This window comes from Panthera uncia, chromosome C2 (genome assembly GCF_023721935.1).
Source record: "Panthera uncia isolate 11264 chromosome C2, Puncia_PCG_1.0, whole genome shotgun sequence".
Taxonomy (NCBI): domain Eukaryota; kingdom Metazoa; phylum Chordata; class Mammalia; order Carnivora; family Felidae; genus Panthera; species Panthera uncia.
This window is the reverse complement of record NC_064810.1, coordinates 132,415,063-132,435,625: the sequence shown is the minus strand read 5'-3', so window position 1 is coordinate 132,435,625 and position 20,563 is coordinate 132,415,063. Positions and strand designations below refer to the sequence as shown.

Genomic DNA, 20,563 nt, shown 5'->3' with positions numbered 1-20,563 from the left:
CATTTGCAGATGGTTCTTGGTTACTATAAAGTACATAACAGTATTTCCTTTGTGGCAGATGGATTTAAGACTTTTAGTTCTCAATAAATGTAGGTTTACAATACATAACTTTACAGGATTTGTGTTGTATATAACAGGTTTGAACATATTATCTCAGAATTCATCTGCATGGCATTTTCAGCTTATTCAGGGTTCAAGCCAGTTTTTTTAAGTAATGGGGGAGCGCTGTGATTGATAGCAACAGCTCAAGGCGTGATTTTGAATGGAAACAAAGGGTTTAGAACAGAAGGTGTCAAATTAAACTTTGTCAGTTTGAAAAGTAGTAACATCCTGAAAGTATTACTAATTTATTTACATGTGGCTACTGTTTATATTTTGCCCTCTTTATATGCAGTGTAATGTTGCTTGGCAAATTGACTACACTTAAAGTTTAGGTTGTTCCTTGTGCCATTTTAGTTTTCTGAGCGTGGATTGGTCTTATTATTTTAAGGCTGTTACGCTCCTGTCTTTCCTACTGTACGGAACAGTTGTGATCTAATTTGATTTGGGGAGTAGCTCACTACTCCCGCCTGTGGTCTTAGAATATTTCAAGTCCCAGAGACCTCTCTTAAAAATGTAATTATGTTCACATTTTGCAGCAAAGTCCTGCATTTCATTCCTTGCCTCTCCTCTACCAAGCAGATCTGTACATTTATCACTTAAAAACCCATACAGTGCTTAGGGGAATCATCATTATTTGTCAGATATTGTAATATTCTGACACGTTGCTTGTCTTACCAAGTTTCTTGGCTCTAATAGTATCACTTATGGAAAAGTGACCTAGAAAAAGGTATTGGGGAATTAGAAAGCATTTGGCTTTTTTAGTCACTTTGTGCAAAAACCTAGATCAGATTACTGTCATCATTAATAGAGTCTCAGTCGATAGGATTTGAGGTAGTCAGAATATTCCAAGGTATTTAAATAGTATTAGAATAAATTAATCTTATTTTTGCCAGTGTAAATTGGGAATGAGCCAATGTCTCTGCTGACAAAGAACTAGCGTATCAAAATGTCTGTTTTCCGTTATTTTCCAAGAGAGAGACACGTCAAGAAAAGCACTCCCCCTTTTTAATTTTTTTTTTTTTTCTTTTTGGAATACCCTTGTAGAACTAACAGTTCCCAGCTGCACCGTTAAATATTTTTCTAAGAAGCATCTGATTTCAGTCTCTTAAAATCATCATGTCTCTTGAAAGGCTAGCAGAGACAAGCTTCAAACTTATAATTCATCAAATTATTTTTAGATAAGGAATTAGAAGTATTATTTAAGGGCAGAGGTTAATAGCAAACTACTGGAAATGTTATGGTAGTCATGGGCAATTAATAAAAATAAGGATCCATTCATCAGTGTAGAGACACAGAAGTGACAATATGAGCAAAATATTTGTCGAATGAGTCACGGCTCTTTTTCTGAAATATTTGTTAAACCAGCATGAGTGTGATTGTTTAGGAATTAGCTATCATTATTAGCCATTTTAAAAGAACTAATGATTTTCTTTTCCAAAGAACATCTGTGATCCACATGTTTTTTCACATATATCCGAGTGCTAACTGATCTCTGTGTTACTTTAAAAAGTTTTTCTAAAGGATTGGAAAAATTATTGGAGTGTTTCAGCTCCCTCCAAGAAGCTTTTCTTATGTGAATTATTCTTAATTTAACTTTCAGCAATTTTTAGTTACAGGCATTTAGTTCTTAAAAAAAAAACAAAACAAAACCTTAGCTGCTCAATGCTTAGCACTTAGTGGGCCAATATACAATACCAGCTAAGTACAAAACCCCCAAAATCCCAACTTTTCTGTTCTGTTTTTAATGCGCCCTCTAACATCTTGAAAGATAAATAGAACTGCAGTAGTTTCCTCCGTGTAGGCATGGGGGCCTGTCAATTGCCGTAGCTGAAGAATGGAGGAGGAAAGCCATCTTAACCATAGTTAATATTCAAGCCTACAGGAAGATATATATCTGAAACCTGCACAGCATCCAACTTAGAGGTAAAGTATAAAGAAATAGCTGAGATGTAGGAAAATATAAAATATTTTCATGGCTCAATCCAGATAGCAAATATTTGCCAATAAGAGCTAAATAAACATCTCCAGGGCACATGTGCAAGTGGGTCTCAAATACTCAAATACAGTTTGAGAGTTAATGTTATACTCCTATAGAGCGAAAATATGACACATCATCATATTTTCCTGGAAATAAACGTAGAATCGCCATGGTTAGGAAAGAAGCACATTCAGTGACATGCTCATCACAATTATTACTTTTTTTCACTAATATTCTTGCCGGTAAATCTTCAGTTTACTGCCTGCTCTCTCAGCCTTGAATTATGCATTCAGTGGCACTGAATGAGTGCATGATTGCGTGACCATCTCCTTGTACGTATTTGTTTAATTAAGAGACCTGTTGAGTAGAGAAACAAATGTCTTAGAAAAAAATAGATCTCATGAGGTTTAGCAACAGTCACTCACCCTTGGCTGGTTAGTAGGTGGGTCTTGGGAAGCTAATGTTAGCAGCTCTCCATCTTTTCTTTTAAATTCTCTCACGTAAGCCATTTGGGGCAGAATGGGCCTTGTTTCTTTTCGCTGTATGTTGCAGTTAGAAGGGGAAGGGGAATTTTCTCCGGTAGTTCAGTATGGGACGAATGGAGAAAAGTCATACCATTCCCTGGTCTCACCCCGTACAACAACAGCAGCAATACACCAAAAAAACTTTCGTTGGCCGGTTCTAAAACGCAGATGATAAAGAAATTGTGCTTTTTCCACTCCCATCGAACTAATTTAGTTGGCATTTCCAAGAAATCCCTTCATCTTCGGTCAAGTCCCTAAAGCAGAGCCTAAGACAGGAATCAAGTGTCTAGGCTTTTATGAGAGACCTAGAAGGAGTGAGGGAGGATAGAGAAGAGGTAGGGGTCCGGTAAGAAGTATGGTCTCAGGTGGTCTGTATTGATGGGGGAAGGGAGTAAGAAGAATGGGGAGGGCCATCTCTGTTGAGTAAATTGAAGGGTTGAGTGAGTGGTCCCTTGAGGGGAAGAGGACAGGAACGTTGTACCACTGGGTCAGCCAGTCACTGGCCACCCCAGGGTGAGGGGGTCAGTGAGGACGTGGAGGAACTGTCCAGGCATCTCCAGGCGAGATGACTCCAGACATCGCCCCAGAGAAGGATGTGGCTCTGAGCTGTTAGCAGGCAGCACGGCAGCTGCAGGTGGTTGCCTTGCTGGTGAAGGGGTTTGGGTGGGACACACGCTCCCTCTCGCCACCCCATTGCTTAGTGTCCATCATGGCAGCCAAAATGAAGAACGTTCGGAATGGTGATTAGAAGATGTTAGACAGGGTCCTCTGTTGGACCACTCAGTTTTTGACAGATAATCTGAGGATCAAACATGGGACCCTTGGGGAGGCATCAGAGAGGTTCGGGTTTGGGCATTCATTGGACATTTCCTTCTCTCAGCCTAGGAAATCTATTAAAATTCTTGCCTGATGAATCATATATTGCACACTGCAGTGGGCAGAAAAAAACAGGCCCTGAGATGTTTTTCTGGAAAGTTGTTTCTGGGAGAATTCTTCTAATGCCCATTCTGAGCATTACGCTTACACTAGACAACGTTCTCACTCACACTACTGCACATGTCTGTTTTCTCTCTCTCTGTCTGTCTCTCGGTCTCTCTGTCTCTCTCTCTCTCTCTCTCACACACACACACACACACACACACACACACACACACAAATATTTACACGTAGTTTCCTTCCTAATACAAGAAGTATAAACTTGAGGAATCCTTTTAGAAAAAAACTATTCCAAAAATCTGCCCTATCTCTTAAATACCTTCAGGATCTCAGACTGCCACTCATCAGACAAGAAAGTTAGGCACGACTAGAAGCACACTCATCCTGGCTCTTCTCATGTTTCACATATTGCAAAGTCCGTGGTAAATGTGTCTTGCCCTTGGAATCTAAAAAATATGACCCTCCTTTGAGATGCAAATCTGAACATTTATTAGAAACAGAGCCTGCCTCCCTGACACGTACAGCTATTCTTTCTTAACAGGTTAAAAAAAAAATTTTTTTAAGCAGGTTGGAGTGTTTTGAGCTTATAAAAAAAAGTTAACTTCACAGGGTCTTTTCTTTTTAGCTCTTAATGGAACATACCAGCCCCCCCACAGGCATGAACTGACCTATTATGCCCTTGTCTCCAAGGGGTGGTTGTGTGAGCTGTTACGCTGGAAAGAAGATCCCTCTCCAGAAAACAGGACTCTGTGGGAGAACCTCTCCATGATCCGAAGGTTCCTCAGTCTTCCTCAGCCAGAACGTGATGCCATTTATGAACAGGAGAGCAACGCGGTGCATCACCATGGCGACAGGCCGCCCCACATTATCCATGTTCCAGCAGAGCAGATTCAGGTTCGTTTACCTTGGCCAATTCAATATAGCACTAAGTAAATAGAGCTTTACACTTAGCAGGGAAATTAGCGTTTCTCTTCTTCCCGCCAGTCTAAACATAGGCTTTAGCAAGAGATAACAATACGCTGCCATCTTGCTCAGGGGAGTAAAGGGAAATTAACACACTTTTTCCAACATGTGTATTGTGTTCCTCTTCCCTCATCTCCCCACCCACAAAGTGGCAGGAACCCCCTTTCTAACACTTGTTTGGCAAGTGTGTTTTTGTTCGAATTGGGTGGTTTTGTGTGTGAGAGCTCAAATTTTGTTTTTGTGTTTTGAAAATCAGAATCTAAAAAAAAAAAACCCACTGTTTTTCTAATGACTAACAACACTGCCCTTTAGGAAAGGGATTTTCTGTAGAGGAGGTCTGTGCAATCACAACGTTATACCTCCTTGGGTGCTGTCCAGGATGAGGAGGGGAGGGAAACCTAATTGGAATCTTGCTTCTGACTCCTTGGCCCTTCCTTCACCTTGTAGCTGTCTCCCCACACCCTCACAGAACACAGGTTAGGGGTGAGTCACGTCTGTTTGTCTTTCCTTTAGAGCCCCTCTCCCACCACCCTTGGGAAAGGAGAGTCTAGAGGCGTTTTCTTACCAGGCCTGCTGACCCCTGCACCATGGCTCGGTGCTGCTCCTCAGGTGAGCGGGCACAAGTTAACCTATGCCAGCGAGAGGGGGTGGCGTGAAGACCTGCTCTCCCTTGGTCTGGATTTTCAGACTTGCAAAGGACATACTAACCATGGTGGTAGCCAAAGACCACTGTGCCCCAGATTCAGCCGTGTGCTGAGCTGGTCATGGGACTGGTCTCCATTCATCCACTGAGGGAACGCCCCTGTGAGTTTAGATTGGGAGGCTCTACGATCATGTAGTTTGTTGGTGCCTTATGGCCTTGATTTGTATGATGTATTTCTGTTAAATCTAAGGGGATATTTTTAGCTTTCCCATATAAGAGAAAATGCCATTGCTTTGCAGAGTCCTAAAATTCTGTCTTTGTTGAATCACCTGCATTATTTCTTGGTATTGCTGTGGAGAATGTGTGTGTGTGTGTGTGTGTGTGTGTGTGTGTCTGTGTGTGTGTGTACACACACACACAGACACACACAGCTGAAAACAATAATAGGGCTATCCATCCACTAGGAAAAAAAATCCTTGAGTGTGTATTAAAGATAAATTGGAAAAGAGAATCCCTTAGGATATCAAGCACTAAAATAATCATGAAAGCCTGAAAAACTTACTGTTTAGCAAAAACAAAAAAAAAAAAAAAAGAAAGGTGTATGTTAAGTAATAAAAATAGTACTTGTTTGAAAATGTAAATTGTTTTTAATAAAATTGTTTCTTAGGGGGATAAAAGGAAATGCTTAGGCACGGTATAAACGTTCTAATATTTCGCGGCTTACTCAGGTTGATTTGCTTTGATGATAAGAATTATGGATATAGAGTATACAGTATGTGCATGTGTCACACATTTGTTATGTATAATTGTGTATGGAAATTACAGCACATATACAGACACTAATTACGAAAAAGTGTCTGTATACACTAAATTTAAATCCTAATCACATCTCAGTTTACTATAGACAAAACAATTTGCTAGCCGTTGTATGGTGGATCAAACCTTTATTTTTCCGTAGGAAAAAAAAAAAACTTGCAGTGTCAGCCTAGTGCAATTTGGTAAGTAATTGTGCGTGTATTAAATCGGAACTGACTGGTAGGAAACTCACAAAAGTGAGAATCCCAAAAATCCTCGGAGTCTTAGGGGATAGTGCTGAAAAAGAGCAGACGTTTATCTATTTTATTTGGAATTTAAATAAGACTTTCCGTTCTTGCTCCATGTTTTAGCCATGGATGAAATGAGGCAAAACACACATTTCTTTCCCCAGGCTCTGTAGCTCTCCTTTCTAAAATGCCTTTGAAATCCTTACTCCTCAATCTTCGTTTTAAATCTTTGTTCATTATTTACATCATAATTTGCTTTGCTGTCTTCGTCTTTGATGCCTATCCTTCTGGTGAAGTTCATGGCCCGTATTTTCAGCGCGCTGACTTTTCACTTCCGTGAGCCAGACAGAAAATGAAGGGCAGGGAGGCTCCACTGACCTCCGATAATGCAGCCCAGCGGCTGCCTCCAAAATCCTAGTAACGCCTCCCCTCCCGGTGTTTATCATTTTGACTTCTTCCCCTGATGGCGTGGGCCATCTAGCCGGCCTCCCTTTTTGTCCTGAATCTTGTCCCCCTCGGAGAAGCTACGGGTGGGATTCCGAGCCACCTACCTCCTCCCAGATGGCTTCGCGCGCCCGCCTGGGGAGAAGGCAGAGCTCTGACTGTCCGCTTGTTCTTTGCAGCAGCAGCCGCAGGCGCAGGCGCAGCAGCAGCCGGCGCCGCCACCCCCGCAGGCGCAGGTGCAGCAGCCGGCCGGCCCCCGGCTCCCCCCGCGGCAGCCCACGGTGGCCTCGCCCGCAGAGGCCGAGGACGAGAACCGGCAGAAGACCCGGCCGCGGACGAAAATTTCCGTGGAAGCCCTGGGCATCCTCCAGAGTTTCATCCAAGACGTGGGCCTGTACCCGGACGAAGAGGCCATCCAGACTCTGTCCGCGCAACTTGACCTTCCCAAGTACACCATCATCAAGTTCTTTCAGAACCAGCGGTATTATCTCAAGCACCACGGCAAACTGAAGGACAACTCCGGCTTAGAGGTGGATGTGGCCGAATACAAGGAAGAGGAGTTGCTTAAGGATTTGGAAGAGAGTGCCCAAGACAAAAATGCTAACACCCTTTTCTCGGTGAAGCTAGAAGAAGAGCTGTCGGTGGAAGGAAACACAGACATTAACACTGACTTGAAAGACTGAGATCAAAGTATTATTTTCATTCAACAGTGCCACTGGTATTTACTAACGACATGAGAAGTCCACCTTGTATTCTCTCAGAAAACCTTTGTTGTTCATTGTTTGGCCAATGAATCTTCAGAAACTTGCACAAACAGGAAAGTTGAGAAAGGATAATACAGACTGCACTAAATGTTTTACTCTGTTTTACAAACTGCTTGGCAGCCCCAGGTGAAGCATCGAGGATTGTTTGGTATTTAAAATTAAAATTTGTGTTCACGGGACGCATCGAGGTGCATACCCGTAAGCATGATACCAGTGATATCTTTTTTTTTTAAAAAAAAAAATTATTCTGGAGCCTCAAACAAGCATTATAACTTCTGTGATTATTATTTCCTTCCTTTAATTATTTCTGTAACACTCCACACTGATCTTTGGAAACTCGCCCCTTATTTTAAAAAAAGAAAAAAAAAGAGTTTGTTACTCTATTGTATGTTACAAAAGAACTATAGACTGTGGAATGCAGTTTAAAGATGACATATGCCAACAAATGCCTTGTATTATATGGCACTGCCGTAATTCAAATTTGTTTTTATTTTGGAAATAAAAGTTCACTGTAATTTTTTTCATTCTCATTGTTACATGATTTTTTAAAAAATGAAAAGAAAATGTGAAACACAATTTAGTCCTCATTATTTATTTGTAGATCCTGCAGCATCATGTTGTAATTAATTTTTTGGAAGTTTCCGTTAAATGTAATATTGCTTCTCTTGTTACCATACTGATTCTTTTCTATTTATAAATGTATTTTGATGGGCAGTAAAACAAAGTGTCTTAAAAGTTTTAAATAGAGAAAATGTGCTTTACACAGTTGCCTATAAAAAGTGCTCTATGTTATCCAAGCAATTCATACTATAAGCTTCACTCTTATTGTTGTATGCAATTTTTACTATCATGCAAATAAGCTTAGGTAAATAAAACTAATAGATCACCTTAGAAAATTATGCAATTAATGTGAAAATAATGGATGTTTGCAATGTGTCTTCCTTTGGTTTACAATCAATTTTAAAGCTACATCTGTATAAAATTTCTGTATAAAGGTGTATTTCTTTTTTATGAGTTTATGGCTATGAAAACACCAGCTATTTTGTTACAGCTGGCTGTTTTTATAAGTGTATCACAATTTTCTTTATGCAGAAATGTTCTGATTAGGAGTGGTTATTGACTGTAACTACACAATTAAAATTGTTTGTATGGTATGACATGGTAGGGTTTGTCTGCTTATGTGAAGTAACTTGAAAGAGTCAAAGATGGCCCTCTCAGTTAGGTGCATGTTGATACTTTCTTGAGGATATTTTACCGATTTTATAAAGAGCAACTGAAAAGTCACTTGAAACACTGTAAATTTCAGTCACAGACGTGGTCATTTTTTTAAGTTTAACAACAAAGACCATAGCCTGTTTTTGCTTAACATTTTGCCTAACAAACAGAGAGAGCAGGATGGTCGGAAGACCTGCCAACGAAAACATAAATCTAGTCTCTAGGAGTTATGCACTTAGAATGAATTCGTCTGCATTTAGTTCACAATATTTGATTATGGCAACGCTTTTTTTAAGCTAATGTATAAATATTTTAAAGGCCTTTACCAGTAACAAAGTAAGTAGGGAAAAAATGGACCTTCTGTATAAAAACCTCACAGTAAGCAATGTATTTTTTTGAAGTTCTAAGTGGAATATGAGTTAACTCGGAGCTCATTTGGTTGTGTATGTCATAAGTATAGGAACTAAATGAAGAAAATAAGAATAACACACCTGGATCTTAAACACAGTCTTCTGAACTCTCGCAACATAAAGCTCTGTAAACTCCAAGATCTAGAATGAGATGTGCTAATCATGGTCGTGGAAGGGATTGAGGCCAGCGTTGCGGTTTTTGATTGTTAGTATTTTGTTTGTATTCACTTTATCTTTTGCTGCTTTTTAAGGTTTCCTAGATGCTGATAGGGGTATCTGTCTGGGTTCCTTGATGGTTGGTTCTGAAATTGTCCGATCTCTTCATGCCTAACGTTTTTCCAGGCCCTGATGAGCTCAGTGGTACGCAACTGGGCTGCTTTAATGTTGAACTTTTACTTAAGGAACTAAAATGGCATCATTGAAGACTCCCAATTCAGCCGTAAAAGTACTATTTACTTTTGAAGCACAGCTGAACTACGAAGGCAGCTGGTTTGCTGTAACTTAAAATTGTATTGAAAAAGTTTTCAGTTCTTTTTATTAAATGAGAAGACAACTTTTAAACATTTCTTGCGTAGAGTTCAGAAAATCACTTGAGCAAACGACATTTGAATTAATAAAATAGAAGCTAGATTTCATGTATTTAAAAAAGGAATACATAGAAACGAGTATGCCATAAAGTTTTTTACAAATTCCTTTCTCCTGCTTTTTCTCCTCTGAGTTTAGGGGAGAAAGGTAGAGCAAAGAGTAGACTTTTATTTTTTTAACCAGCCCAACAGAATATAAGGTGCCAGAAATTTAATTTCTTTAGAACGAAAAATTGGGTTGCAAATACGATTTCGCCATTCACAGTAACCTCATTTCTTTTGAAATAACATTTTGAAAGAATTGATGAGTGTGTGTAAGAAATCAATACGATACTAATGAAAGTCTCAGACCCTTTAACGTAAGCAGCATAATCGTACTAATATGATCTTTTAAGCCAAAAATTAAAATAAAAGCACATATTAAAAGAGAGTGATGGTCATGATGGAGTGAGCAAAATTGTTTCCAGGGAAGATGGCACAATGTGACAATGATTCGTTTGGGTGATCTTCCACATTGCTCCCCTGATGTTTTTTATTGTTAATACCAGTCCTCTTACTACAGGTGGCTATGGTAAAAACTCCTTGAACAAGCTTCATTGTGTCCAAGTATTTCAGAAACTTTTAAAAGCTGGGCATGACATAGCGTTTTGTGCTGTTAAGACCTTAGCAGAGTCAGGTAGTTTGCAGGTAATATTCAACCTTGTGCATCTGAATCTGTCATGGATTCCTTCCCTCAGCACTTTGCCACTAATTTGTATTACACTCTGTGGCCATATAATACTTGCACATTATGCAAAAAATAATGTTGACAGTATCTCCTTGGCACGTAATATGCAGAGTTGACACATAACCTTTGAAAACCAAGGTAACTAATATCTGTGCCCTAGTTGTATGGCACTTGGTTAAAAAGTCTGTACATATTATGTATAAAATGTGTATTGATTAACATTTAGTCCTAAGGAATTCTGAGCTTAAAAGAAGTGTTTTTTTTTTCCAAGTAGTGATATCTATATCTAACTGTGCTTATCTAAAATATATAGCTTGAGTAGAAAACATTTTCAAAATGATTCAACATTGAGTAAAACTGACAATCCCATACATTCCACTATTAAATTCTGCCCTTTTCCCTATTGTTACCATCAGCTAATATTAAGGTCCTTGATTGTCACAATATTATCAATAAATGAGGTATTCTGAACTGCCTGGTGATATTTTCAAAAGGAGCAAAATGTGTATACCCTATTATATAGCCCCCCAAATAGGACTGTCTTGCCAAAGCAAGCCAAAAATCTGCATGATAGTGTGGAAACCAACGAAGGTCCAGAAACATTTATCACATTTAAAGTATCAGAAGATAACTGATACTGGAGCTTATCTTACAAGTAAATATTTTGGACTTTTAAAGGGGGCATATTACGGATTCAGTGTTTCTTCCAAGGCAATCCTTTCAATGTAAATACTAAATACTTGCATGTCTTGCAACAGAGGTTAAATTACAATCTATTAACCTGCACATTTTTGATAAAATATAAAGTACCCTTAATAAAGAGATGTGGTGAAAGGTGTATGTCCAGAATACTATTACCTGTTTAACAATACCAAATGTTAAATAAAAGTAGTTTGGAATTAATGTTTAAAAGATGAGCAACATTTTTAATTAAGCCTTTCTTACATTACCCTACTTCTATGAATCATGTATCTCCAAATTTAATTTTATCAAGATAATTCCACTAAAATTCCATTATGGCTTCTTGCCTTACACCGAGGTTGTGTATTAAGTCACCTTCTGTCAACTATTTTCAACTGCTAATAGCCTTATTGTGATCAAAAGCACGTGACCTGGGCCCCCCGGTCTCTGGCAATGGTTGATGAGGGAATACAGTAAAAGAGTACCTTATACTTGTTGCCTTGCAAAGTAAACATAAACTCTAAAGTGACCTATTTTGCACTAAATTAAATCTTGAACATTATTTCTGTACTATTAGTTGAATTTCTTGCACTGGTATTATTTGCTCTCTATGGTAGTTAAGTCTTCATTACAGTGACAGGATCTAATTCGTGTCTTTACGCCCCCAAAAGAAACGACGTCCCGTGTGCTGCTCTGATTTTCCACTCACAAAAGAACAAACAGTACCTGTTATAAATGAGGATGTTGAGAAGGTCCGAATATTTAATGTCTGCTAACTCGAGTCTGTGGCAGTGTGATGCAGAATGAGCATTTGTCCAGAGCACAAACCTGTCCGATAGCATCTTACTGCCGAGACGGGTGTCACCTACTCTGCCTTTGTTTCTGATTTTACTTTCCAAATGTTACCAGGTCTCTTTCAAAGCCTTCCTGTGTTCCCAGGGCCCCTCACTGACCGCACACACAGATATGCTTAAGATGAAAATAGCAACATTTGTAAAATGCTTCGTTATATAAGGTACTGCCGCAAACATACCTCCATCCCACTCTGAGACACTTCCGGCAGGCTCTGAAAAGTCCCACTTCAAAAACCAGGGAGAGGAAACTCAACTAGGGTAACTCATTTGTCCATCTAAGTGGCCACGTTGGTTTCAAACCCAAGCCTTCCATCTATGCATTTCTATCTCTATCTTCTCCTTTATAAAAGCTTCTCCAAATGCAGAAAATGTAGAAACATTAGTTGCAATTCAAAAATTTCAGAAATATAATGTAGCATGTATTTTGTTAATATGAAAAAGTCTATCACTAAGTATTTGAAATCAAATGTGTGAGATGTTAACCTCCAAACTCTGCTGTCCTGGTGTAAGAGCCATATAGAGAAAATATTTTTTTCTAAAAAAACATACAGCTTATAGGAATGTAAAATATACACGAAAAAATAGAATAAATAATGTAATGAACCCCTGACGATTCATCCCCAGGTCAACCACTGTAACATTTTCCCAATAAGGACATTGTGAAACTCATTAAAATTAGAGATGAAATTTTGATAAAAATATTCAAACTGTTCAATGGCTTTTTCCCATAATGATGTTCTGGCATCATCTCACTTTTTACAAAGTAATGAATTTTCTGATTTCTGGAGAAAAAAATGAAGTTTTCCTCGGAACTCTCTGGGAATTCTCAAAAAGCCAATTTTAGAAGGAGAGCCTGTGAGAATTCCACAAATATTTGTAACATAAGAAAAAAAGGGACAAACCAGCCTCTCTTTATTTATAAACAATACGTGCTTTCATATCATTGTTGAAACTAAAGTACATAATTTTCAGTTATGCATAATAAAATATGTAATTAAGCAACATTCCATAGTGGATTAAAGAATTAAAAGCTTCAGGTGCAGAAAAGAATTTGTTGGCATCTTCTTTTTCAAGGTGGTATTTTGAGGTGTTACTTTTCATTTTCCTTTGACATCTTATACACAAATAAATAGACAGACACAGGTGAGAAGCAGAGAAATGAAGAAGTGGCTACCACAGTAGACCTGAAAAATAGTGAGGTAACCTATTTGCAAGGTGCCCATGAAGGCTACACTAAAAAGGACAGAAATCTAAGCCTGGGGAGAAAAAAAAATCTCTAAATTGGGGGCTACCGTTTCAAGAACCAGAAATAACATAATAAAAAGTTAATTGCAGTCGATCATTCCTGCATCTCAAACTACATTAAATTAATTCACAATTAATTCCAATTGGTAGAGTCCAGTAGACTTATGCTATAAATGTAAGTTCATAGAGGCATCTGGCATCTATCCTATTTTTTAAAAAGAGTAATGCATCAAATAAAATCAAATCCCTCAAATGTCAGACTGCGTCAGGATGATTCTGAAAATAAGCTATTCTATTGAACACTTAAGAAAAAAATTGTAATATAGAGAGGAAACACCACATCGAACATCAGTAGAACTTTCTGTCTATCTAGCTACAGTTTTTCATACAATGTTTAAACTATAGTTATAATCAACTGTATGAGAGCAAGTAAATTCACTATCCTGTGTCTGTATTACTCCAATCCTGACATGGAAATCTATGTTTGGTTTGTGAATGAATGAGATCAGATAATTTGGAAGAAATATTGGACACATAATAAGGAATGAGACCCATATCCCATGGACAATCCTTTTAGTGGGGCTTTTTAAATGGACACATGTAGGGGCCCCTGGGTGGCTCAGTTGGTTAAGCGTCCGACTTTGGCTCAGGTCACTATCTCATGGTCCGGGAGCTCGAGCCCTGTGTCGGGCTCTGCGCTGACAGCTCAGAGCCTGGAGCCTGCTTCGGATTCTGTGTCTCCCTCTCTCTCTCTGCTCCTCCCCCGTTCATGCTCTGTCTCTCTCTGTCTCAAAAATAAATAAACATTTAAAAAAAAAGAAGGAAAGAAAAAATAAATGGACACATGTAAAGAGACTTTTGTTAGCCTATAGCATCTCATGGTTCTGCTGAAATATGACATTTTTGTATTTGTGTGTCTTTCTGTATCCCATCTTATTACAAAAAGAATTAGCTGAAGACTTCTATATGTACTGCAATATCATGGGACAAAAAAGAAAAAATAAAACAAAACATATAAAAATTTGGATAGAAAATAACACAAATTGACAAGAATATTTGACACACAGAAATGCATATCATGAGATCCCACACAATTTATTAGAGTAGGCAACAGCTTTATTGAGGTACAATTGACATACAATCAACTGCATACACTTAAAGTACACAGACTGATAAGTTTTCACACACACACATGCACACACATACAGATATGTGTGTATATTTATACACCCACACAGTTGGGAACACAACGAACACGTCCCTTATCCCAGTAGTTTCCTTGTGCCTTTTTGTAATAATTCCTCCCCCCCACCTTCCCATCCTCATTAATCACCATGCCTATGAAAGCACGGATCTACTTTCTGTCATTATAAATTAGTTTGCATATTCTAAGGTTTTATATAAATAGAATTTAGAAGGTACTCACTTTTGTCCACCTTCTTTCGCTAAGCATAATTATTATAAGATTGATCCACGTTCAGTTTGTTTATTATTGAGTATACAGTGAGTATATTATCGAGATATAGTACAATTTGTTTCATCGATTAAGATCCTTGCCAACACTTGATATGGTCAGACTTTTTAATTTTAAACATTCCAATAGGTGTGCAGTGATACCTCACAATTTTAATTTGCATTTCTGTAATAAATTGCATTTCCCACTGAATATCTTTTCATGTGATTTGCTATCCATGTATCTTCTTTATGAAGGGTTTGTTCTTTTACCAATTTTTTTTTTATTGGTTGTTTGTTTTCTTATTACTGACTTTTGAGAGTCCTTTATATATTTTGGTTACAAGTCCTTTGTCAGATATGTGATTTGCAAATAGTATTTCAGTCTATGGCTTATGTTCTCATTCTCTTAATCGTGTCCTTTGAAACCAGAAAGATTTTAGGTGAAGTCCAATTTAACAATTTTGTTTTTGCCTTTAAACGTCTTGCTTTTAGTGTTATATTTGCGGAATCCAAGGTCACAGAAGTTTTTTCTTTTCTTTTCGAAGATTCATAGTTTTAAGTATGATCTATTTTGAGTTAATTTTTATATATGGTATAAGGTATCAAGGTGTGGATCAAAACTTGTTCTTTCTTTCTTTTTTCCATAAGCATTTCCAATTATTCCAGTACCATTTGTTTAAAAGCTTATTCTTTTTCCACCTAATTACATTTGCACTTTTGTCCAAAATCGATTGATCATACATGTGTGTGTCACTTCTGGACTTCTTTAAAATTTATTTTCTCACTTTTATCAACCTTTCCACCAAGACCATGCTGTTCTGATTAGCTCTACGTGTCTTAAATTCAAGTGATCTAGGTAATCTAGAGTCTTCAAATTTTATTATTCTTAAAAATTGTCTTGGTGATTCTGGATCTTTTCATCTCCCTGTGAATTCTAGATTCAGCTTGTCAACTTCTACAAGAAAAAAACACATCTGCTGAATTTTGACTGAGATTGCTTTAACTCCATAGATAATTTTGCAAAAGAGCCTTTTAACAATATTGAATCTTCAGATCCTTGAGCACTATATACGTCTTCATTTATTTAGGTCTTCTTTACTTTCTCTCAGCAATGTTTTATGGTTTGCAATATACAGTTCTAGCATATCTTTTCAGATTTACCCCTCAACTATTTCATATTTTTTATTCCATCACATATATTTTTAGAATTTTTGATTTCTAATTGTTTGTTCCTAGAATATGGATACAGAATTGATTTTTTTTTTTTTTTTGTATACTGATCTTTTATCCTGCAACCTAGCCTACATTCACTTAATAGTTCTAGGAGCTTTTTCATAGATTCCATCATGTTTTCTACACAGATTATCATGTCATCTAAAAATAAAAATGGCTTTATTTCTTCTTTGCAATCTAAATACCTACTTTCTTCTCTTCTCTTCTCTTCTCTTCTCCTCTCCTCTTCTCTTCTCTTCTCTTCTCTTCTCTTCTTCTCTTCTCTTTTTCTAGAACATCCAGTACAATGTTGAATAAAAATGGGGAGAGAAGATACCTTTGCTTTGTTCCTGAACTTAAATGCTAGCAGTGTTCTAAGCCCTTTAGAATACAAATTCACTTAATCTGTATAACAACCATATAAGGTAGATACATTATTATCAATAGATTCTTGATAATTAAACTGAAACACAGAGAATTTATGTAACTGGCCCTAGTGAATATATCTCTCAAAAGCTCTTTCACCTCTCAAAAAGTAGCTATAGTTTTTGCCTTGGCACTCACTGCTTTATCCTTACTAAGCGTTGATAGTTTTAACACTCAATTCTTGGTTAGGTTGTTAGGCAATGCTACAAAATCCTATTTGACTAAAACGAAGTTGAAATGTGGAAAGGGAGTAGGGGGAGGGTTGTGCAAAAGAAACTAAGGAAAAAAGAGAAGAGAGCTAAAAGAAGGAAGAGGGACTCAGGGAAAAAAGGACAAAGATGTTAGGGAGGATATAAGAAGTCTTTGGATGGCAAGCGAGATCACTCAAAGGGGAAGCATACCTCATGAATATTTCCATATGAGTAAAAAGGAAATCATGGAAACTGCCCTCTTTCAATGATTCTAGAAGCACTCCTTTTTAAAGTCTGCTGCTTCTAATAAGTGCCCTAATTTTGGAAAAAGAGAAAGTATTCTATCTATAATATTAGAGGAGATCAAATGATCATATCAAAGCCCCGGATCAGACTTCTGCAGTCTATGGTCCATGATCCAAATCTGTATTGCCACTTGTTTTATAAATAAAGTTTTATTGGAACATAGCCATGCCCATTGATTTATATTCGCTGTGGCTGCTTTTGTGCTACAACAGAAGAATTAGCATGGCTATGAAGCCATATGGCCATCAAGCCTAAAATATTTACTCTCTGGCCCTTTATAGAAAATGTTTGTCAACCTCTGTTCTAGATCACTGAACTGCGCCAAGGTTTGGAAAGGTAAGGAATTAAAGCAGTTTTCTGAATAATTTGTATCAAAACAAAATAATCATTTCAGTATTTTTTACAAGAGTTAGAGCATATATTAAATAGAACTCATTTGTTCTCAACTCCACAGTCTCACTGGATGTGTACAAAGAACCCAATTCTTTCGTTTCTACTAGTTAGAAACTAGTAGTTTCGTTTCTACTAGTTAGAAACTCATTGGCCTATGCAAAAGCATAAGACTAGACATCCCACACCCTGTTGTTCACCAGTAACTCTTCTATAAATTTAGAAAATTATTGACTAGAAACTTCACCCTTTCTTGATAAACTTAAGAAGTGTTAATATTCTTGGCAAAATTGTCTTTGCACTAATTGCCACATCCATCTGCTCTGTGAGATTGATTAGACTGTACGAGCATTTGCTCTCTCCTGCAATCAGTGCTTCCTGGCCTAGCAGAAAGCTAGATCTGTCTTATTTCCAACTTGAGAAGGACACACCATTGACAACTGTAAGCTTTTCTTTTGAGGATTTGAGATTAAATTGACACTTGGCTTGATGGCCCTTTGGGGAATGATTCAATCTAAAGAGAGTTCTGTTAAAGCAAACCAAGACCACAAGGACTTAAATAATGTCTTCTTATATACAGAACCTCCACTATTTCAGAAAGCCTATTTCTGTAGACCTAGTGGTTGATGCCACGTCCTGGAGGAACATTCCACTGACCGCTGGAGAACCCAGAAGGAGCAAAGGGCCTTGTCCAAATCTCTCTTAACTCTTGGGCTCATGAAGCCTGCAGAAACTGAGTAATGCTGTGAGTGTGTGTAGGAGAGAACAACTGCAGAGCCCAATTCTATCTGGATTGGACCCAATACTTTATTTATTTATTTATTTATTTGCTATTAAAACTACGCCTATTACAACAGCCTCTAGGTAAAAACACGAGGAAAAACATAAGAAACAAAAGCTTGTAATAAACATCTATCCCAAAATAACAAGAAGCTTCGGCCATTACAGTCCTTCTCATGGACCTATTTGCAGTCCCATATTGGACAATTATCCCCGAATCTGGGTGTACGTGGTGTATATGGGTATGTGTGGCAATTTCCTACATGAAGCAAGCAGCTTGGTTTTCTAGTTCAAGCGTAAAAAGGTACTTTTCTCTGCAAACCCACAAAATGAATCTAGAGAGAACTTCATTTAATCACTTTGTATAGTTTCCTTACAATAGGCCACCTGGTTTGAGTTTAAAACCGCCACTGTCAGAGAGGTAAACCAGAGAAGGAGCTCCAACATGCTTGTCTCTCCATTGGTGCTTATGTAAAATTGAGTTTCCAGTGGACTTGAGGGAGTTGAGGTACATAAAAAAGACGGTGAAGGTAAAATTTTTTGGTAATGTGATATTTGTACATTTTGAAGGATTGCAACTTCTGAGATTTTTGGTTTCTTACTTTTTGGTGGTAATGCAGTTCTTTTGTGAAAAGGTGGTGATAAAGTATGAGAAGACCGTTTGTTTTTTTACCATTTTGTGTGGTACAGTGAATAGAAAGCAACCTTATTAAGACTACCTTTTAAAATCTTTTTTATTTTGTTTTATAGATCCATGAAATCCAAAACCTGAGAACTGTTAAATGTAATCAGCAGTTGCCCAACCTTTTGGTCTCAGGACTTTTTATCCTTGTAAAAATTATTGAGTCCTCCACTTCCGGGATATTGGGTAGGCATACTTTTCCTTATTCCTCTTGCTGAGTACAATAAAAACTCTGATGTTATACATAAAACAAACACTAAAAGACTCCAAAAGGTGGCAAGAAGGCAGACCACCTAGGGATCTCAGGACACAAAGAACAACATAGTGGTACATGCCCTGGGTTCCCTTTTTGCCTCATATATCCCAGTCTTGGAGCTGAAGAGGGCAGGAATCCAGAAATGCCAATACACACGCTAAAAAGAAGGCTCTGATAGCCTGTTCTCTCTGGCCAAAGGAAAAGAAAGGGGACAGCCTGGTAAACAGAAAAGTTTTAGATAATAACTCTCCTACTCCACCACATTAAAAAAAACCGTACCCTACCGTACCCTACCCCTCTCAGGCTGGCAAAGTTGAGTGGAGGGTCTAGACTTCCATTCTCAAGAGACTGTAACCAGGTGCCCCAGCCTCACTGCTGGGGTGAGGTCAGAGGGAGTCTAGTGGATAGTCACTGCCCAGGGGTGACAAAGCATTCCTCCATGCCAAAAATGGCATCGATGGAGGCTATGTGAGGTACTCTTACTTCTCCCAGCCAGGCAGATATCACTGGAATTTTGGTGGGGAACTGGAACCCCCGTCCCCATCCAGCAATAATGAAGAGAACCCACCAGATTTCAGTGAAAGGCAGTGGCGAAGCTGGACTTCTTCCCTCAACCTGATAATAGTAAGGAGGTAGCCCCTTTTCCCTTGCCAAATCAGCGCCAAAAAAAAGTTAGCTAACACAGAGGATTTAAATAAGATCCAGAAATTCGGAACAATTTCCAGACTCCAGTTAAAAAAACTAATCATACCAAAACCCAGAAAAATCTCAAACAGGATGTAAAGAGGACAATCAATAGACAGATACAAACACTAAGCCTACAGAGATATAAGAATTATCCAACAAAGATTTTAAAGCAGTCATAAAAATGCTTTAGTGAGCAATTACAAACATATTTGAAACAAACTTAAAAAGTAGAAAGTTTCACCAAACGTATAGAAGATATCAATAAGAACCAAGTGGAAATGTTAGAACTGAAATGCACAATAACTGAAATAGAAAAACTGAATGAAGGAGAAAGAAGGCAAAGCTGAAAAAGTAATTGAAATAATGACCAAACGCTTCCAAAAGACATAAACTACAGATTCAATATGCTGAGCAAACACCAAATATGATAAACACAAAGAAATCCAAGACGCATTGTGATCAGACTTCTGAAAACTAAAATCAAAGAAATTATCTTGAAACAGCAAGACAGAAATAACGCTTGACATACAGGGGGAAACATTTTGAAAAACAGCAGATATCTCATCAGAAACCACGGAGACCAAAAGAAAATGGCACAATATTTTTCAAGTACAGAAAGAACAGTCAATGCAAAGGTTAATGAGGAGATGGAAAGGAAGTGAGTGTAACTATAAAAGGGCATCATGAGGGCTCCTTGTGTTGATGGAAATGATCTGTACCTTCATTGTATCAACGTCAATGTCATCTCTGAGATATTGTGCTATAACTTTACCATCGGGAAAAACGGGTAAAGAGTGCATAGATCTCCTTGTATTATTTCTTATCACTGCATATGAATCTACAATTATCTCCAAATAAAACAACTTAGTTAAAAATACATTATTAAGTTAAAAATAGAACTACTATGCAATTTAGGGCTTCTTGCGAGTCTCAGTTGGCTACGTGTCTGACTCTTGTTTTTGGCTCAGGTCATGATTTCACAGGTTCATGACACTGAGCTCCACTGTCAGCACAGAGACTGTTTGGGATTCTCCCTCTCCTTTCTCTTTGCCCCTCCCCCGCCTG

The 20,563-nt window shown here is 37.9% G+C and overlaps 1 protein-coding gene across 4 annotated transcripts in view; it reads left to right on the top strand.

Annotated features, from left to right (window-relative positions):
* The window catches only part of SATB1 (SATB homeobox 1), a 106,021-nt gene extending 92,144 nt beyond the window's left edge, over positions 1-13,877 (top strand). For 2 of the 4 annotated variants that reach the window (XM_049628861.1, XM_049628860.1), the window contains exons 10-11: positions 4,231-4,434; positions 6,813-13,877. In XM_049628861.1, coding sequence (XP_049484818.1) covers positions 4,231-4,434; positions 6,813-7,316 — 708 coding nt within the window. In that variant the 3' untranslated portion in view covers positions 7,317-13,877. Of the gene's footprint in view, positions 1-4,230; positions 4,435-5,016; positions 5,745-6,812 lie in introns of those variants that run through there. The other 2 variants (XM_049628862.1, XM_049628863.1) reach the window with 2 other exon arrangements.
* The last annotated feature ends 6,686 nt before the right edge of the window (positions 13,878-20,563 follow it).